This window comes from Oncorhynchus mykiss, chromosome 16 (genome assembly GCF_057628025.1).
Source record: "Oncorhynchus mykiss isolate SJ-2025 chromosome 16, ASM5762802v1, whole genome shotgun sequence".
NCBI classification, from domain to species: Eukaryota; Metazoa; Chordata; class Actinopteri; order Salmoniformes; family Salmonidae; genus Oncorhynchus; species Oncorhynchus mykiss.
The window spans coordinates 16,452,903-16,473,668 of record NC_143037.1 but is presented as its reverse complement, the minus strand read 5'-3'; the positions used below and the strand labels follow the sequence as shown (position 1 = coordinate 16,473,668).

At 42.1% G+C, this 20,766-nt stretch overlaps 1 protein-coding gene across 2 annotated transcripts in view; it reads left to right on the top strand.

Annotated features, from left to right (window-relative positions):
* The first annotated feature begins 82 nt into the window (after positions 1-82).
* The window catches only part of LOC110491459 (arf-GAP with dual PH domain-containing protein 1), a 31,105-nt gene continuing 10,421 nt past the window's right edge, over positions 83-20,766 (top strand). For both annotated transcript variants that reach the window (XM_021564926.3, XM_036946309.2), the window contains exons 1-4: positions 83-613; positions 12,924-13,054; positions 13,638-13,729; positions 16,925-17,007. In XM_021564926.3, coding sequence (XP_021420601.1) covers positions 523-613; positions 12,924-13,054; positions 13,638-13,729; positions 16,925-17,007 — 397 coding nt within the window. In that variant the 5' untranslated portion in view covers positions 83-522. The remainder of the gene's footprint in view (positions 614-12,923; positions 13,055-13,637; positions 13,730-16,924; positions 17,008-20,766) is intronic.

Here is a 20,766-nt window from a genome sequence, read left to right as displayed (position 1 = left end):
GACAATCTGTTAACTTTTAAAGAGACAGAAACAAAGTTTAGACATTCTGTGACAGAAATAAGTAAAAGTACGAGCCAGCTACAGTCTGCTGTCAAATCTTTAACAGTGAAATGGTTTATTTTGTCTAAGGTGCACAATATAGTCCTCATAAAAACGTCTACATGTTGGCTGTCACCGTCAGAAAGAAAAATTACACAGGTAGTCAGAAATTGTTTCATGATCATCATACCACTGGAGGTCTCACTGCAACTGCAGAAGGGATGAGTCTGGGTAAAAGGAGGGGATGACAGACTTGAGATTATGCAGTTAGCAAGACTTCGTAGCCTAATAGAGCTGTAGTCAGGAGAGAGAGACTTGCCAAACCTTCAAATCATCCAAGCTGATTTATCATAGGCTATTAATTATTAGCATTTTTTTTAATTTTGAGTAAAGTACAAGGTCACAATTTGATTGTTGCTTTATCCTAGTTAACGTGCTTTGTATTGAAGTCTTTCGGAATTGGGTGGAGATCAAACGGTGACTATGGCCTCGGAGTCGGAGACGAATAAACGGCTATTGCTAGATGTCCTGACCAGACCTGGAAACGATGCATGTGCGGATTGTGGCAATGCAGGTAGGAAACGAACTGTTAATAAAAGAGGGGCGCCAAAATATTTTACCGGTCCCTGTTCATGTGCTCACGTGTGCGTATGAGCGACGCGCGAGGTCTCATCATCCTAGTAGAGAATGCACCTGCCATTGAATCTTGAATAGCCTATTGTTTTCTGTTACCATTGTCAATGTGACAGCTTGTCAGTCAGTGCTCTCCTTATCTGATGTCTATATTTTATTTAACAGCATTAGGCATAATTCTACTGCACTAAAAACAAAAGGTGTGGAAACAGAAAATAATATGAATTGCTCTCGAGACACACCTTATATTAGACTGGCAGCCAGCGCCAATCGAGGGGCTGGACTATGGACCTTGTAAAGCTGTAGGCTATATGGAGAGCTGCCAAATGTATTGAGACATGCAGACCCGGTAAACAAAAGTCCTATACTTCACTGAGTACCTTCCATCATGTGGTTAAATTGATTACATGTGTGGTGTTTGCTGAGTCATCCCTGTCCTGTTTGTCACCTGTTATTGCCGTTTGGAGTGTTTGTGGTGGCTAGTAGTCATTGTGTGACATCAATATAAATCGCTCTGGATTAGAGCATCTGCTAAATGACTAAAATGTACAATCCTCAGTGTGTCTCTGTGTGTGTCTTCAGTGTTTGGGGTGTGTGTAATGGGTGTTACTCAATCTTGTCTGTCAGCATGCAACAACCTTCTGAGAGTGGTCATTTCAATTTGGCTTTACAGTAACTATTGTCACATCCCTCCCCAGCCCCTCACCACCACTTCTGCATTATAGGACTTCCTCTCTTCTTCCCCTTCTCATCTCACAGTGATAAAAGTGAGCTGGTGGGGAGGTTCCAGGATGGGACTGATGCCCAGTGCTGGAGCTCTGCCCACCCAGGATTTCTTGGTAGTGGCACCATGTCTATAGGTGACATGAGGAATGATCATAAACACATACTTTCACTACTGGCAGTCTGCTGCATTTCTTCATTACGACTTTGTGATGCAGATGTCAAATAACGCATATAGATAGTAAGTCTCACCTCGCAGCATTCACTCCTTTATGACTAATGTGTTTGTGGTGGTGATAAACGTTTCAGTTTCTCAGTTTAGGTTTTTATTATAGTTGAAAATGTGTGATCAGAGAAATATTTGGCAACCACAGATCAAAAATAAGTGTTTTGTTCAATGAAGAAGTAGTGTATTTAATTGGAAAAGGGCTTACCAAGAAAAACTTCCAAAATGACTAATTTGAGGTAGAAATAAGTTGGAACACAAAAGCAGAAATTGATTTCCTTTAGCTCACTTTAATCCATATAGTGTATTCCACTGTTTAATGCAGGCTAATTTGCACCAGTGATGTTTCACTGCCAAATGATTAGTCATCTGTTCCCACACATTGATGTCACACAGTATTATGCCAATGTTCAGAATGTCTCTGCTGCGTGAAATAGTGATATAAAGCAAGGTCAGATATTTCATCCCCAAGACTAGTAGTTAAACTTACAATTACTAAGTAGAGTAATCTGATCCTAGCTCTGTAGTTAGGGACTACTTCTGCCTCAATGTGTTTCTGAATGTATTGTACACTGAACAAAAATATAAATGCAACATGTAATGTGTTGGTCCCATGTTTCATGAGCTGAAATAAAAGATCCCGAAATTTTCCATACACACAAAAAGCTTATTTCTCTCAAATTTTCTTACGTCCATGTTAGTCAGCATTTATCTTTTGCTAAGATAATCCATTTACCTGACAGGTGTGACATATCAAGAAGCTAATTGAACAGCACGATCATTACACAGGTTCACCTTGTGCTGGGGACAATAAAAGGACATTCTAAAATGTGCAGTTTTGTCATACAACACAACTAATGACAGCTAATGAAACTTTGGGTTTGCACAATCGAAGAATTTCTGCACAAACTGTCAGAAACCGTCTCAGGGAAGCTCATCTGGATCTTGACCTGACTGCAGTTCGGTGTAGTAACCAACTTCAGTGGGCAAATGCTCACCTTTGTTGGCTACTGGCACGTTGGAGAAGTGTGCTCTTCACGGATGAATCCCGCTTTCAACTGTACCAGGCAGATGGCAGACAGAGTGTAAATCCCACTTGGAGTTTTCCAAAGGGCACCTAAAGGACTCGGAGACCATGAGAAACAAGATTCTTTGGTCTGATGAAACCCAGATTTAACTCTTTGGCCTGAATGCCAAGCGTCACGTTTGGAGGAAACCTGGCAATGCCCCTACGGTGAAACATGGTGGTGGCAGCATCATGCTGTGGGGATGTTTTTCAGAGGCAGGAACTGGGAGACTAGTCAGGATCAAGGGAAAGATTAATGGAGCAAAGTACAGAGCTATTCTTGATGAAAACCTGCTCCAGAGCACTCAGACTGGGGTGAAGGTTCACCTTCCAACAGAACAAATAAGAACAACTGCCCTATGCACACAGCCAGAAAAACATAGGCGTGGCTTTGGGACAAGTCTCAATGTCCTTGAGTTGCCCAGCCAGAGCCCGGGCTTGAACCTGATTGAACATCTCTGGAGAGACCTGAAAATGTCCGTGCAGTGACGCTCCCCATCCAACCTGACAGAGCTTGAGAGGTTCTGCAGAGAAGAATGGGAGAAACTCCCCAAATACAGGTGTGCCAAGCTTGTAGGGTCATAACCACGAAGACTCGAGGCTGTAATCGCTGCCAAAGGTGCTTCAACAAAGTAATGAGTAAAGGGTCTGAATACTTATGTAAATGTGATATTTCAGTTTCATTTTTTTTTTATAAGTTTGAAAAACATTTAAAAAATCTGTTTTTGGAGGGGTTCACGTGATCCTTAAACGAGATGGCCGCATGAACTAAGAGCTCCGCACAAGTCGTTTCCAATTCTTCATCGTACCTCCACTTCAAGTTAAACTCATTAGCTTAGTCAAAAATTCATGGCGGCTACAAAAGGCGACATTACAGGTAACATTTTTACCCAGACTCGAGCAATAGCCATGAAAAAGCCTCCAAGAAACAGCTAGCTTCAGAAAAAGCTAGCACCCTTAGTCAGGAGCAAGAGGACCCGTCCCCTCCCGAGGCCCAACAACCTCCAACCTCGCACTCTGTTGAAGACATCCTTTCTGAGCTGAGATCCCAACGTACAGAACTCAACATCAAATTAGATGGCATTAACTCTCAGCTCAGTGCGATAGGGGGCAAGGTGACAACCCTGAAAAATTCTTTGCCTGACATCAACAACAAGATGTCCAGGCGCCCCGCGTTTATGGTTAAGGCAGAGGGGCAAATCCTATCCATGGAAAACTCACTGGCAGACTCCATGGAAACAACAGCATCTGCTAAAAAGAAAATGGAGAATCTGGAAGAGAAAACAGAGGACCTGGAAAATAGGAGGCAAAGGAATAATTGTGTTCTATTAAATCTGGCAAAAAAAGAAGTGGGAAACATCCCACTGCTCCGCTACCTGCAAGACAAACTTCCCGAGTGGCTCCACCTGTCCACCAACAGGCCCATAGAACTCGAGAGAGCTCACCGAGCACTGAGGCCCACATCAGCAGCCAGACAACCACCACGCGCAATCACCATACATTTCCTGGGATTCACCGACAAGGAACGAGTCATACAGGCGCCGAAAATCAACACCATCACAGTGGTTAACGCTAAACTCACCTTATACCAGGACCTGTCTTCTGGAATACGCCGAAAGTGCCGAGGTTTGATGAGGTGAAGAAATACTCCATTGATCGAGGCATCTTTAGGGGATTCAAATACCCAAACGAGCTCAGGATTCTTCACCAAGGTGTCCTGCGACACATCAAAACTCCCGAAAGAGGCAAAACGTTTTTTGAAGGACAATCCTGGCCACTGAGAAATGGACCAATGATTAAAAGCGATTACTGTTACTACTAATGGAGGTAAGACAACATATGGCCGCCATCCAATGACCCACCATTTTATTTTAGCTGAGAGAGGGATAGGCCTATAGCCTAACCTAGGCCTACTAACGTTTTAGTCTACTTTTATTTCCCCTTTTTTAAATTATTTGTAGTAATCATTTTCACATAGGCCTCCACCATTTATAGCCTGTCGATTACGACATTTACAGACCTAACGAGAGGCTCAATGTGTCAATGTTATGCCTATGGCCTTATCCTGTTGATATTACGTTTTAATAAAAACAAACAACTTATCCTCCCTCTTAAGGATCTGCTCCATCGTTTCTGTTTTATTTGGACCAAATGATTTGCCCTATGACCTTTGGAGGAGATATTTGTAGGCTGGGCTATTGATTTAATTTTCTACCAATTTTTTTTTCTGTGGTCTGGACAGGGGGCTACGTTGTCACTTACTTAATGCGGGGAAGAGAGGATGAGGCATTTTTGGGGGAGGGGACATTGTGCGTTGCTAACTGTTCCCGTTTATCGGGAACACAGAATTGAGACTGAGCGTGGGGTTAATCGATCCAACGGGATACGTCGAGTTGTTTTGGAACTGGGCTGGGGTGTTCAGAGATTTGTTATTTTATGTACACCATTTATTTTAATTTGATGTGATTGTAGCTGTAACTATTATCCACCTATTCCCAGACATAGAACTGTCATGGTCTAGGTCATGCGACAAAACTGAAAAAATATACTATGTGCTCTTAAAAAGGAAAGAGCAGACATTGCACTATTACAAGAGGCACACCTCTGTGATGCCAAACATGCTAAACTTCTCAGACCTTGGGTGGGACAGGTGTTTTCTCGTCTTTCAAATCAAACAGTAGAGGCACAGACATACTTATCCATAAGCATGTTCTGTTCATAATTGACAAAAACATATCTGATCCGGAGGGGAGATTTATTCTGATAACTGGATCACTGTATGGGCAACCAATTACTATCTTAAATATATACGCATACGCCTGCTTTCATGTCGAAAATGATAACCCTGTTTAATAAGCATTGTGTTTCCTTTGGAGTCCTGCCTGGAGATTTTAATTGTACCCTGAACCCAACCCTGGACAAATCATCTCAAGTCCCCACCACTAACCCTAGATCTGCAAAGATGTTGAACTCTCTTACTAAAGAGATGGGACTGATAGATACCTGGAGAGAGACTAATAGTTAATCTATGGACCATACATACTACTCTAATGTCCATAACACCTACTCCCGTATAGATTACATTTTTATCCCAAAGGTTTTTTCCTCAATTCTGCCACGTGTACAATCGGACCCATAACGCTTTCAGATCACGCCTTTGTCCACCTCCACTTTGACCTCTTTAATAAACAGAAATACCATGAGTATAGCAATAGGCCTAGTAGATTGCTTGCTTACCAATAAAAAAAAAGAGCAGTCAGAGTGAACAATCATGGCCATCCAAACAGCAGATGACGAGGTCACATATGATTCAAATAAGATCAATTTAACTTTTCATGATTTTTACAGCAAACTATATACTTCTGAGAGAAAACATACGGAGGCAGAACTCCTTTCCTTCCTAGAGGGAATCTCGCTACCTAAACTATCAGAGACCGACCAAGAAGATCTCAACTCCCCCTTCACTCCTGAGGAGGTCCTGGAGGAAATTATCTCCATGCCACCTAACAAGTCACCAGGCCCAGATGGATGCCCCAGAGAGTTTTACAAAGCTTTTTGGCCCCAGCTCAGCCCTATTTTCATGCCAATGCTGGATGATTTTTGCAAAAACTGAGCTCTCCCAGTCTCTATGTACACAGCCCGCATTACAGTGTTGCTCAAAAAAGACAAGGACCCTCTATCCTGCTCGCCTTTCCGGCCCATAAGCTTGTTGGATTTCGACTACAAAATAATTACCAAATTGCTCGCCAAAAGACTAAATACTCTTCTTCCAAAAATAATGAAAGAGGACCAAACTGGATTTATTAGAGACAGGTACTCTTCTGATAACATTCGCCGTCTTTTTGATATTATAGATCAAGTAAACGCACAGAAGACCCCTGTCCTGCTGTCTTCACTGGATGCTGAGAAGGTGTTCGACAGGATGGAGTGGAGCTTTCTGTTCTCAGTCTTAGAAAAGTTCAATATGGGCCCAAACTTTATTAAATTGATGAAGTCCCTATACTGTCATCCAAATGCCATGGTGACTACTAATGCTTTGAATTCTGACTGATTCCCTTTGGGAAGTGGCACAAGACAAGAATACTCGCTGTCCCCCCTGCTCTACTTGTTGGGGGCGGAGCCTCTGGCAGAGTTGATAAGGAGCAATCCAAGTTTTATGGGTGTTTCTGCAGGCGGCCTGCAGCACATAATTTCACTCTACGCGGATGATATCTTGCTCGGCATATCCAACCCTGAGAAACCCCTCCCATTTTAGACACAATTGCTCAGTACGGCAAATATTCAGGATATAAGATGCATTTGAACAAATCCACTGTTTGCTCTCTCAATCTTACACTCAACAGCTCTATGAAGACACTCTGTCCGTTCGAATGGAAGATACAGGGGTTTCAATACATTGGGATCTTTGTAACACCAGATCTGGATTGCCTTTTCAAGCAAAGTTATCTTCAACTCCTGGATCGAATCAAGAACGCTCTCCAAACCTGGATCTTCCTCCCAATTAGCTTAGTCGGAATCAATGTCATCCGTATGAACATCCTCCCTAGACTGAACTATTTATTTCAGGTGCTCCCATGCTATGTCCAAGTTTCCTTTTTCTAAACAACTAACCAAAGCATCACCAAATGGGGCAATAAAGAACTGAGGATCAAGTTCTCCACTCTATCGAAACCTGAATCTAAGGGTGGTCTTGCCCAAATCCGCAACATGCTTACATGGATCACAAACAGACAAGACTCAATGTGGATTCAGATAGAAGCCCAATCCTCTGGTTTATTGCCCCTAAGCTCAATTATATTAATGAATAACTTTAGTGAAGTGGGCAATATAGCCCAAAAAAACAGTGATTTACAGCACCCTTCTAGCATAGAGGGACTGTAGTAAGAAATACCTTGGCATTTCCTCCCAAATATGTTCTCACTCGCCTATAGTATGCAACCCAGACTTGCCAAAAGCCCTGAGGGATGCCAACTTTAATCTTTGTCATTCTCTAGGGTTCAGGACCTTTTCAGACCTGTTTCATCAGAAAACCAACTCTGTGGTGAATTCAATGTGCCAAGATCCGTTTTTGTAAATAATATCTTCAAATTAGACACATAATTTCCTCATTTACTTCCAAGGGGAGGTTTAGAGCTCAGCTGAATGAAGTTGAGACCCTTCTTGTCACAGCACAATCCATCAAAGGCAAAATCTCATATCTATAGACTCCTTTCTGAGAAAGGAGGCTCCTCCTTTACTCCTTTGAAAATAATCTCTGAAAAGGACCTTTGTCTGACTATCAGTGATGAGTTATGGGTGGATGTTTGCGACAGGGTATACTGCTCCTCTACTAATGTAACAAATTAAAGAATCTAATTACAAATTTTGTACAAATTTTATTACACCCCAGTGAGACTCCATAGAATGAATACGGACATTTCTCCTGACTGTAAAATATGTACCTCTGAAAGGGGAACCTATATGCATGTATTTTAGAGTTGAAGAGAGATTACCAGATTTTGGCAACCTATACATACTGCTGCACAGAAAATACTCAATGTACAGTTTGATATGACCCCGTGTATCTATCTTCTTAATGCCCAGCAGGACTTTGTTCTTGATCCTGACAGAGAAAATGTGTTTATTACGATCACATACTTTGCTAAGAAATGTATTCTTCTATTGTGGGCTTCTAATACTTCTCCTACATTTAAAATGTGGATTGAACAGATAGTTGACTTTATTCCTCTTGAAAAGCTGACTTATGACCTCCACAAGAGACACAAGAGCCCAAGTTTGATAGACTCTGGTCTCCACTACTCAACTATATTTCAAATTGGATAGAGTGAATGGGGTGATTAGGGAAGTAAGCAGATACATGTTGTGTAAAAAACGAATTATTTGCTCGTCGTCTCAGCTAAGGCTGGAAATAGCTAATAGGAACGCTAATAGTGCTGCAGCGAGTTTGTTTGTTTTGTTTTGTATTTGATTTGATTATTTATGTCTGCCACGCGTGAAAGTGGAATGTGTTTTTGTCGGTTGATTGAAAACAAGAAACGTAATAAATCTTTAAATTGTAAAAAATATATCTGGTTTTGCTTTGTCATTATGGGGTGTTGTGTGTAGATTGATGAGAAGAAACCACAACAATTTACGCAATGTTAGAATAAGGATGTAACGTAACAAAATGTGGAAAAAGTCAAGGGGTCCGAGTACTTTCCAAATGCACTGTAGAAGCAGTGGTCCACTGAATGTCTTACATCTTCACCAGGTTGGTGGAACATTCATTTCATGTTTGCCTCTTATTGCAACTGCATGTTCCCTGACGCGGTGTAGTACTCCGAGGAGCGAAGGCCCCAAGGTGTTTCCTGGCAGTAGCAGGCTGTTAAGGGATTGACCTTGGTAGGACAAGGAACAGTTAAAGACAAGGCGGCCATTCTTGTTGTGGGTAACCATATGGTGAGGTGCTTCTCACGATTGGCTTTTGCCGCCTCTGGTGTCATTGTGGCCACATATCCAGCTTACGCGAGTTTGCTAATTCCATTAGGGTGTGACACAGCTCTGTCTGGGTCCTTTGCTAGGTGAGACTCTGTGGCACAAAGGCGGGGTATGACAACTTCTTGGGAGACATTCAATGGTAGTGAAGTGTTGATTCTAAGGAGAGGAGTGGTGTAGTGGTCAACTCTGTCCACATTGACATCAGTCTGTGGCAGTTTCCAGTTGTTCAATGGCTTGGTGGTCTTGCTTGGACCATGTTGCTACCTTCTCACTCTTCTGAAGGGCCACATTGAGTTGCCAAAGCCTCTCTAAAAGAGTATCTCGGTAGTTAGGGAACTGAGGGATGTAAAGAGGCACTGGGCAGTATTGTGACTAGAGAGAGTCTCGATGTCTTTGGCTGGAGATACTCCAGAAGGGCCTAGTCTTACTGGGATGATTGGGGCAATGAGGTGAGTGGGGTCGTCACCGATGAGTACTGTAGCAAGGGGGAGGCATGAGTGATAGGAGTTGAAGGTAGTCCTCAATGGTGTTGGTACCTTCTCTGGAGGGATGCGGTCAGTTGGTTATTTTTGGCAAGGGCAAGCCGGTCTGCTGGGAAGGTATCGCTTATTTGGAAAGACTGTCCTGGATGTGAGGCCGAGGTTAGCTCGAACGATACCGTGGAGCCCTGAAAGCTTTCGACCTCTTGTATCACGCTCTGCAGTGTTAGTTCTTTAGCCTCACCCTTTAGCTGGAGATGGCAGGCAGCTGGTTGTAGGAGAATGGTTCTCTCAGATCAATCATCGAGGATTGCATAGGTGTCAAGGGATCTTTCTTTGTTGTGGAGGGTTACCTTGACTAGTTTAAGGATAACTCTGTAACAGGGGAGTTGACCAGGCAGGTTTTGTTACTTGGATGCTGGTTGACCTCGCATAGAATTTGTAGGTGTTTGGTAGTTGTATTGGAGGCACCATACTTTGCAGATAGGTCGGGGGCACTACAGGCTGAGGATCGGCGAGAGGAAGCTGGGCTGGAGCCTGTTTGTGAGCCTTGGCTGGAGTCTATGGAGGAGGCTGGAGAGGAGCTTGCTGAGGATGCTGGAGTGGAGCCTGTGGGGGCTGGAATGGAGCCTGTGGAGGCTGGAGTAGAGCCTGAGGCTGGAATAGAGCTTTCTGAGGAGGCTGGAGTAGAGCCTGTGGAGGCTGGAGTAGAGCCAGGGTGCGTTGTAGTGCCCCATCGTCTTCGGGCCTCTGTTTGCCGTCTGGGGATTTGGAGATGGCTCCTGGGCCTCCTTCAGCTTGGCTGATGTACTCAACCTCATATTCTTGGAGGTGAGCAGGCTGTTGGACCATGCGTCCAGAGCGCAGTGGTGTGGAAATGCCAGGAATAGGATTGTCAGGTTGTTCTTCTTTCATGGCCGCAATTGAATCCGACTCGAAGGACCATAAAGAAAAGGACTAGCCTAGGGTGGACTGTAAGTTAGGTTCAATGTTGCTGCCACTATGGGGCATCGGTCAACATGTAATGAGATGGAGAGGATGGAACGGACGGACGGACGGGGAGGGGGGATTCTGTTGGCTTGTAAGGCCGGTTGGTAGGGTTAGGAAGGATGTGGTGGTCTAGGAGCAGATACAAAAAATACCTATCAGGGGCAAATCAACATAAAAGTGCATAAATGAAGAAGTAGGTCTGGGAGAATAAACAGGAAAGAAATGGGCATAACGGTCAAATGTAATAAAATTAGTTCATCTGCAGGGGAGTGGTCTTCAATACAATTCCATCCATTATTATGAGCCGTTCTCCCTTCACCAGCCTCCTCTGGTGCATACACGCACACAGGGGGAATCCAAAGTGTGTTAACGGTGGTGATTTCCACCTCACCGATATTAACAGTCATGTCATGTGGATGACCATTTCCATTGAGGGAAATCCCAGTGACAAAAGCCAATGTGTTCCGTGTTGTTGATCAGTCAGGGCAATCTCCTGGGTGGTGTCTCTGCTCTGCTCTCTGATTCACATACCTAGTGTTAGCTAACCATAAACAAAAATGCATTTCTTAAAATCAAGACACAAGTATATATTTTTAAACCTGCATATGTATTTCAAAGAAATTCATGTTAGCAGGCAATATTAACTAGGGATATTGTGTCACTTCTCTTGCCTACATTGCAAGCAGAGTCAGGGTATATGCAGCAGTTTGAGCCGCCTGGCTCGTTGCGAACTGTGCGAAGACTATTTCTTCCTAACAAAGACCGTAATTAATTTTCCAGAATTTGATATAATTATGACATAATATTGAAGGTTGTGCAATGTAACAGTAATATTTAAACTTAGGGTTGCCACCCATTCAATAAAATACGGAACGTTTCCGTATTTCACTGAAATAATAAATGTTTTGTTTTCGAAATGATAGTTTCTGGATTTTACCATACTAATGACCAAAGGCTCTTATTTCTGTGTGTTTATTATATTATAATTAAGTATATGATTTGATATTTGATAGAGTAGTCTGACTGAGCGGTGGTAGGCAGCAGCAGGCTCGTAAGCATTCATTCAAACAACACTTTACTGCGTTTGCCAGCAGCTCATAGCAATGCTCGAAGCACAGCGCTGTTTATGACTTTAAGCCGGTCAACTCCCGAGATTAGGCTGGCAATACTATAGTGCCTACAAAAACATCCAATAGTCAAAGGTATATGAAATACAAATGGTATAGAGAGAAATAGTCCTATAATTCCTATAATAACTACAACCTAAAACTTCTTAACTGGGAATATCACCAGGTTTCATAATTTCTCATGTTCTGAGCAAGGAACTTAAATGTTAGCTTTTTTACATGGCACATATTGCACTTTTACTCCCTTCTCCAACACTGTGTTTTTGCATTATTTAAACCACATATAACATGTTTCATTATTTATTTGAGACCAAATAGTTTTTATTTATGTATTATATTAAGTTAAAATAAAAGTGTTCATTGTTCATTCAGTATTGTTGTAATTGTCATTATTACAAATATATATATATATATATATATATATATATATAAATCAGCCGATTTAATCGGTATCGGCTTTTTTTGGTCCTCCAATAATAGGTATCGGTATCGGCGTTGAAAAATCATGATCGGTCACCCTCTAATCTTAATGCTGTGTCCAAAAAATTCCCAAGTGCATGTTCATATTCATGTTTGTGGCTGATACAATGCAGTCTATTCCTTCCATAGCAAAGTGCTCTCTGCAGAGTTCATGTTTTTGTCTGCCAGATCTCTGTAGTGGCTGTGTGGGTGTGTGTTTGTGTGTGTGCGTGGTATCGTGCGTGCACGTGGGTGCATGCGTGTAATAGACTAGCAATGGCCTGGTGTTCTAATGAACAGTGCTTTAATACTGTCTGTGGATTTTTATCAGTGAATATCTCAGCCTGTTTCCTGTAAGCCTAAATATTATTTCCCCTTTGTCCACACACACACACACACACGCGGTATCTGTTTCTCTTTCTCTCTCTACGCAGCACGTGTCCTTTACTCCTTCAGTTATATTGGCCTCTTTACTTTGCACCTAATACCTTTCAGAAGTGCGTGCGTCAGCACTTTTAATATTTATAGTTTGAACATTGAGCTCATATCCCTTCTGTTGCACCGCGTTTATGACCCTGTATCTTCCCTTCTGTTCCTTCCCCCTCTCCCTCCATATCGCTGTATCCCCCCTGCTCTCTCCCCCCTTCTCCATTCCGCCTCTCCGTCCCCACTGTCCCCTCCCGCTTCCCCGTCTCTCTCCTCAGAGCCAGACTGGGCGTCGGTGACTTTGGGTGTGTTTGTGTGCCAGGGCTGCTCTCTCCTCCACAGAGGCATCCCCCACATCAGCAGGGTCAAGTCCGTCCAGCAGGAGTCATGGGAGGCCTCAGAGGTGGAGGTCAGTAACCCTACTGTACCAGAGGGGGAAGCATGAATGAATGTATATATTATATTGCATCACATTGGTCCTAATTACAGTTGTCACCTATTGCCAATTACAACCTGATTTGAGATCAGATCTTGCCATCCAGCTTCTTAAGTCTGCCCATTTTAGGCCAAACAACAACAAAAAACGGACCATCAGTCAGTTCCAGTAGTGTGTCTCGCACATTGCCTTCTTTAGACTGGAAAGACTAATTCCCACAGGGACTTGTTCATCATTTCTAAATGCAATAATAATGTCAACTCCAAGAGACCACCACGGATGAGATTTGGGGAGTGAAAGCCTTGAGGGAGAGTCATAGACTCGGCATAGCACTACCCGGTGGTTAGAAGGGATAGAGGATTCTCAGACTAAAGTTACAATAAGACGTGTTGATTGGAGTTGCTGATAATTCCCTGAGGGAAACATAAAGACCGAAAACAAGATGCTTGGACTGCAATTTAGTACTACTCTTAGTTTCCTTCCCGTAAATATCAGTCTTAAAAATGCCCCTTATGTGTTGTCAATACATTAATGGATTTGTTCCGTCTATCGTCAGCTAATGGCTGCCATGGGTAACGAAGCAGCCAAAGCTAAGTACGAACAGAAGGTTCCAGCATTCTACTACAGACCCAAACACACAGACTGCAAGTAAGTCACACACGTCACTGAGTTATAATGAGCTAATAACATTGTTCGGTCCGTTGGTATGTACAGTTGAAGTCGGAAGTTTACATACACCTTAGCCAAATACATTTAAACTCAGTTTTTCACAATTCCTGACATTTAATCCTAGTAAAATTCACTGTCTTAGGTCAGTTAGGATCACTACTTTATTTTAAGAATGTGAAATGTCAGAATAATTGTAGAGAGAATTATTTATTTGAGCTTTTATTTCTTTCATCACATTCCCAGTGTTTCAGAAGTTTACATACAGTCAATTAGTATTTGGTAGCATTGCCTTTAAATGGTTTATCTTGGGTCAAACGTTTCGGGTAGCCTTCCACAAGCTTCCCACAATAAGTTGGGTGACTCTTGGCCCATTCCTCCTGACAGAGCTGGTGTAACTGAGTCAGGTTTGTAGGCCTCCTTACTCGCACACGCTTTTTCAGTTCTGTCCACAACTTTTCTATAGGATTGAGGTCAGGGCTTTGTGATAGCCACTCCAATACCTTGACTTTGTTGTCCTTAAGCCATTTTGCCACAACTTTGGAAGTATGCTTGGGGTCATTGTCCATTTGGAAGACCCATTTGCGACCAAGCTTTAACTTCCTGACTGAGATGTTGCTTCAATATATCCACATAATTTTCCATCCTCATGATGCCATCTATTTTGTGACGTGCACCAGTCTCTCCTGCAGCAAAGCAGCCCCACAACATGATGCTTGATGTAACTGCATGATGCCCGTGTTTCACGGTTGGGACGGTGTTCTTCGGCTTGCAAGCCTCCCCCTTTTTCCTCCAAACATAACGAAGGTCATTATGGCCAAACAGATCTATTTTTGTTTCATTAGACCAGAGTACATTTCTCCAAAAAGTACGATCTTCGTCCCCATGTGCAGTTACAAACCATAGTCTGGCTTTTTATGGCAGTTTTGGAGCAGTGGCTTCTTCCTTGCTGTGCTTCCTTTCAGGTTATGTCGATATAGGACTCATTTTACTGTGGATATAGATACTTTTGTACCGGTTTCCTCCAGCATCTTCACAAGGTCCTTTGCTGTTGTTCTGGGATTGATTTGCACCTTTCGCACCAAAGTATGTTCATCTCTAGGAGACAGAACGTGTCTGCTTCCTGAGCGGTCTGACTGTTGCTTGGTCCCATGGTGTTTATACTTGCGTACTATTGTTTGTACATATGCACGGTACCTTCAGACTTTTGGAAATTAATGAAAAGGATGAACCAGACTTGTAGAGGTCTACAATGTTTTTTCTGAGGTCTTGGCTGATTTCTTTAGATTTTCCCATGATGTCAAGCAAAGAGGCACTGAATTTGAAGGTAGGCCTTGAAATACATCCACAGGTACACCTCCTATTGACTCAAATGATGTCAATTAGCCTATCAGAAGCTTCTAAAGCCATGACATAATTTTCTGGAATTTTCCAAGCTGTTTAAAGGCACAGTCAACTTAGTGTATGTACACTTCTGACCCACTGGAATTGTGATACAGTGAATTGTAAGTGACGCAATCAGTCTGTAAACAATTGTTGGAAAAATTACTTGTGTCATGTACAAGTAGATGTCCTAACTGACTTGCCAAAACTATAGTTTGTTGATAAGAAATTTGAAAAAGGAGTGGCTAAAAAACAAGTTTTAATTACTCCAAACTAAGTGTATGTAAACTTCCGACTTCATATGAGGCTAAAGTGACCCCAACCCTCAATTCCAAGTCATTTGAAATTCCAATATTCCGTTTTTTTTATACTAAATCCATAAATTCCATTAACTGGGAATATATTGAATTACATTTCAAATAAATTACATAAATTAATTGCAATATTGGAATATTCCAATTCATTTGAAATTCCAATATTCCAATATTGCAATTCATTTATGTAATTTATTTGAAATTTAATTCAATATATTCCCAGTTAATGGAATTAATGGATTTAGTATAAAAAAAAACTGAATTTACCTAACATTGGAATTGAGAGGAAGTGAATTATCTCTGAATTCAAAGACCGACTTCAATGGAATTTACAGGGATAGGGAATTTAATTAGAATGTAATTTGTGGAATTAATCCCAACTCTGGTGACTACTTCACTGCAGATTTATGCCTCTTGAAAAACAGTGTGTTGTTTGTGCCATTACTCTTCTCTGTGGGCACTAAACCAACTAGCATATTACATGTGAGAGAGTTGATAGTGAGAGGCAGATTTTTTTGTGTCAATCGAATGGATTACTTTCATCTAGGTAGCCTAGCAGTTTTTTTTTTTTTTTTACCTTTATTTTACTAGGCAAGTCAGTTAAGAACAAATTCTTATTTTCAATGACGGCCTAGGAACAGTGGGTTAACTGCCTGTTCAGGGGCAGAACGACAGATTTTGTACCTTGTCAGCTCGGGGGTTTGAACTTGCAGTCCAATGCTCTAACCACTAGGCTACCCTGCCGCCCCACTTAAGAGCATTGGGCCAGTAACCGATAGGTTGCCGGTTCCAATCCCTGAGCTGACTAGGTGAATATGTCAATGTGCCCTTGAGCAAGGCACGTAACCCTAATTTATCCTGTAAATCGCTCTGGATAAGAGCGTCTGCTAAATGACTAAAATGTATATATTTCTTTGAATACTCTGGTGCTTGTGCTTTCAGAAAAGCTGCAAAATACTGTCTGACCATACTGACATGATTATAAGTGACAGGAAAGAAAGATAGGAACATCTGAAAGAGGTGTTTTTATACTGTATGTAGGTCTATCAGAGAGAAAGAGGAGATGCTGTTGTTGGCATGGCGATGTTCTCCTCGTCACACACAACTAAAGATAGATCCTCTATCACTCTCATCAATCTTTTTATCCTGGAGTAAAGGTGTGTGTGTGTGTGTGTGTGTGTGTGTGTGTGTGTGTGTGTGTGTGTGTGTGTGTGTGTGTGTGTGTGTGTGTGTGTGTGTGTGTGTGTGTGTGTGTGTGTGTGTGTGTGTGTGTGTGTGTGTGTGTGTGTGTGCGGGTGTATACGGGAAATGGAGGTGAAAGGAAAAGAGAATCTGTCACAGCAAGATTAGTAGAAATGTGGCCAAAGTCCCAAACCCCCAGCTTGTTATCCCGTCACCCTTTCAGCTAACAGCATGGCACCTGTGCTATAGAGAAACCTGAGAGAAGGTGAAACACGTCCATTGCGTCATTGTGTTCCAGGCTACTGCGGGAGCAATGGATCCGAGCCAGGTACGAGAGGAACGAGTTTGAGTTCATCGAGAAACAGGAGCCTTACTCTGCAGGTGAGCTGACATTAGGGCTGTTACGGTGACCATATTACCGCCACACCGGCAGTTACGAGTCATGACGGCAGTCAAATTCACAGTAATTATGCTTCCTCATGTGCTGATGGTGCTGATGGTCATTAGTAGCCTACCAAACTTCATAACTGCCTAGTACTCAGCACTCTATTGTCCCTCTATCAATGCATATGTATTCGAAAATCCAATCAAACACTTAATTAGAGCCCATAAGCTCATGTTGTGCCACATTTCTATAGGCTATGCAATTGTGTGAGAAAACAGTGTTGATGTCCTCTTAAAAATAGGAGGATCCCATCAGCTTTCTATAGGCTAGGCCTACTATATTTATTTCTCTACTTTCCTAGTATTTAGCACATTGCTTATGTTTACAACAGGAGTATAGCCTACCATTATCCAATGGAACATTCACGCTTATAAGGTCATATTTAAGCTAAAAGTTCTGATCTGTTGTGTAAGCCTCGTTTCTAGTGGTTGTATTCATTTGGGATCTATCGCATCCCGCATCTGTCCCAGACTATGTTTGGAATATTTATTTCACGCACAGAATAGAATAGGTCAACTTTTGTCCTATGGGAGATAGAAGATTGACATAGGCAGCCTATGTCAATCTATTATCCCACTTAGTACAAAAGTTGTTAGGCTCGTGCTTTTGCTGTTCGTTCGGCTTGTTGACTGACGAAATGTTAATGTGGAAAGTTCTTCCAATATCTTCAATGTGCGCCTTGGAATTGGATAAGGACACACGTAGTTGCATCCCCGATGTGTCTGTCTTCACTTGTGCCTGTGAGAAAGACCCAATCACGTGAATGGAATTGGCTAATAAGAATTGAGCTATCTGAGAGAGCCATGTGAGGGAGAGGTGCTTCGGAGCACACTGCCAGGAAAAGGGAATTATAATTATTATATTCAGCCCAGGGGCACAATGGCCACTGGCCACAAAAGGCATGGATTTTTTTAGGTGGCATTACAGCCACACAAAGGGGATGCCTCTGGGAAATTCGACACATTATCAAGTGCTTGTCAATTTGTGAATGAGAGACTGATGAAGTGTGTACAGCCTGCGCATGAAACAAAGCAGAGCTCATGCCTTTCATGCAGCCTTAGAACGTATAAAAAATACAAACGTTGGTCTATATGTTTTGATCACAACTAAAGTTGTATAAATAACTCTAAATGAAGCATATAGAAAGAGCTGTTTGTTTGTTAACCGCTCAACACAGAATAGCCGCATGTGCCCACTCCCAAATATCTTGGAGAAAACATCCTTTCTATTTCAGTCAGCTATGTTCAATTGTATTCTTCATACTATACAATGATTTAAAATAATGCCAAGGAATTCTAAGCAAACCTTGTCTGCTAAATGAACTAGTGTAGCCCACAGACATATGGCATAGCCAGATCAGGGCCTAACATAAGGACAAGAAGTATTCTATTCTGTTCTTCTGAAATAGTCTACATTTTCTTCTTATCATGTTTCTTTAGACCTGTCTAAAATACAGACAAATATTTATTGTGATGGTGGACTCTATGGATTTATGAGACTTTTTAAAATGTAGATGTTCCAAAGGTCTGCATCAGTAGCTTGTAGGCTATGCGTGGAAGCCAGGAGATGCTAAATGTTCATTAACGGTCAATTACCATGAGACCAGCAGTTATTTGCTTGACAATCACCGGCTGACAAAATGTCATGACCTCCACAGCCCTAGTTGACACACAAACACACACACACACACACACACACACACACACACACACACACACACACACACAGAGAGACACACATACACACACACACAGACAAAGACAAACACACAGACACACACGCAGAGACAAACACATGCACACATACACACACACAAGCTTTGCCTATGCAAAGCTATGGATGCAAAGCTATGGAAAATCTAGCAAACAAATAGTTATTCTCTGTCATGACAGCAAAGCATTGCCTAAACAATTTGCAAATACGAATAAAACCTTGAGTTTAGTGACAAATCCTTTACCACTGCATCATCTAGTCAGAATATTTCAAATCCTCTACCCCTGCATCATCTAGTCAGAATATTTCAAATCCTTTACCCCTGCATCATCTAGTCAGAATATTTCAAATCCTTTACCCCTGCATCATCTAGTCAGAATATTTAAAATCCTCTACCCCTGCATCATCTAGTCAGAATATTTCAAATCCTTTACCCCTGCATCATCTAGTCAGAATATTTCAAATCCTTTACCCCTGCATCATCTAGTCAGAATATTTCAAATCCTTTACCCCTGCATCATCTAGTCAGAATATTTCAAATCCTCTACCCTTGCATTATCTAGTCAGAATATTTCAAATCCTCTACCCCTGCATCATCTAGTCAGAATATTTCAAGTCCTTTACCCCTGCATCATCTAGTCAGAATATTTCAAGTCCTTTACCCCTGCATCATCTAGTCAGAATATTTCAAGTCCTTTACCCCTGCATCATCTAGTCAGAATATTTCAAGTCCTTTCCACAGAAATGCTTTGTTTGGGAACTATGAATTTAAGATATTTTTTGCTACATTTTATTCCATTTTTTACCTTAGTTATTTAATAAATATTTTCTTAACTCTATTTCCTGAACTGCGCTGTTGGTTAAGGGCTTGTAAGTAAGCATTTCACTGTAAGGTCTACCTGTTGTATTCGGCGCATGTGACAAATAAAATCTGATTTGACTTGAGAAAGGATGACTGAGGCATAGGATAAAGTCAGAGTGACTATGTCAGGTCTTGTATTCGTAATTGTGCTTGTTTGTGTTCTTACTTAACGGAGACAGTGTCAGTGAATGAGTCTTGTTTCATTGCGTGAAGGCTATCTTGATCTTGTTGGAGCCAGACTGGATTCCCATTTCATAAAGATGACCTTGTCTGTTTACCATGAGATTCAACTTCCTCTTTATGTGCACACATACACATGCGTCTTGCGCAGCCACACATACACGCACACATGTACACAGAGAGGCACGCACACACACACACACACACACACACACACACACACACACACACACAGTTGTATGACTGGCTGTAATACAGATGGATGCATTGGGCAGGAGATTTATATTAGTTTATATCTATTTGCATCACATATATTTGTATCACATATATTTGCATCATCAATGCATTTGCATCAGATGTACCCAGGGCTAAAATCAATAGATCCATAGTTTCTACCCTCTTCAGGGTCCTAGATGTTCTGTTAGTTTCTGTAGAGCAAGGACAGTGGTAGTAAACTAACCTCCCCAGTGGTCGATGGCAGTATTGATTCTGTATGCAGAGAAAGAGAGGGAGGTGGAGGGGGGAGGTTGTTATTGATCGATGAGGTAATGCAAGGTGAATGATTCATGTCAGACTGGGAAAAGAGAGACACCAATCTCTGTCACCAGGGGATGGAGAGATGAGAGGGAGGAGAAAATGGGGCAGAGGCGTGAGGAGAGAATTGGGTGGTATGGAACTTGAGGGGGAAGAGAAGTGGGGGGTATGGAACTTGAGGGGGAGAGATGTGGGGGTTATGGAACTTGAGGGGGAGAGATGTGGGGGGTATGGAACTTGTGGGAGGTATGGAACTTGTGGGAGGTATGGAACTTGTGGGGGGTATGGAACTTGAGGGGGAAGAGAAGTGGGAGGTATGGAACTTAATGGGGGAGAAGTGGGGGGCATGGAACTTAAGGGGGAAGAGAAGTTGGGGGTATGGAACTTGAGGGGGAAGAGAAGTGGG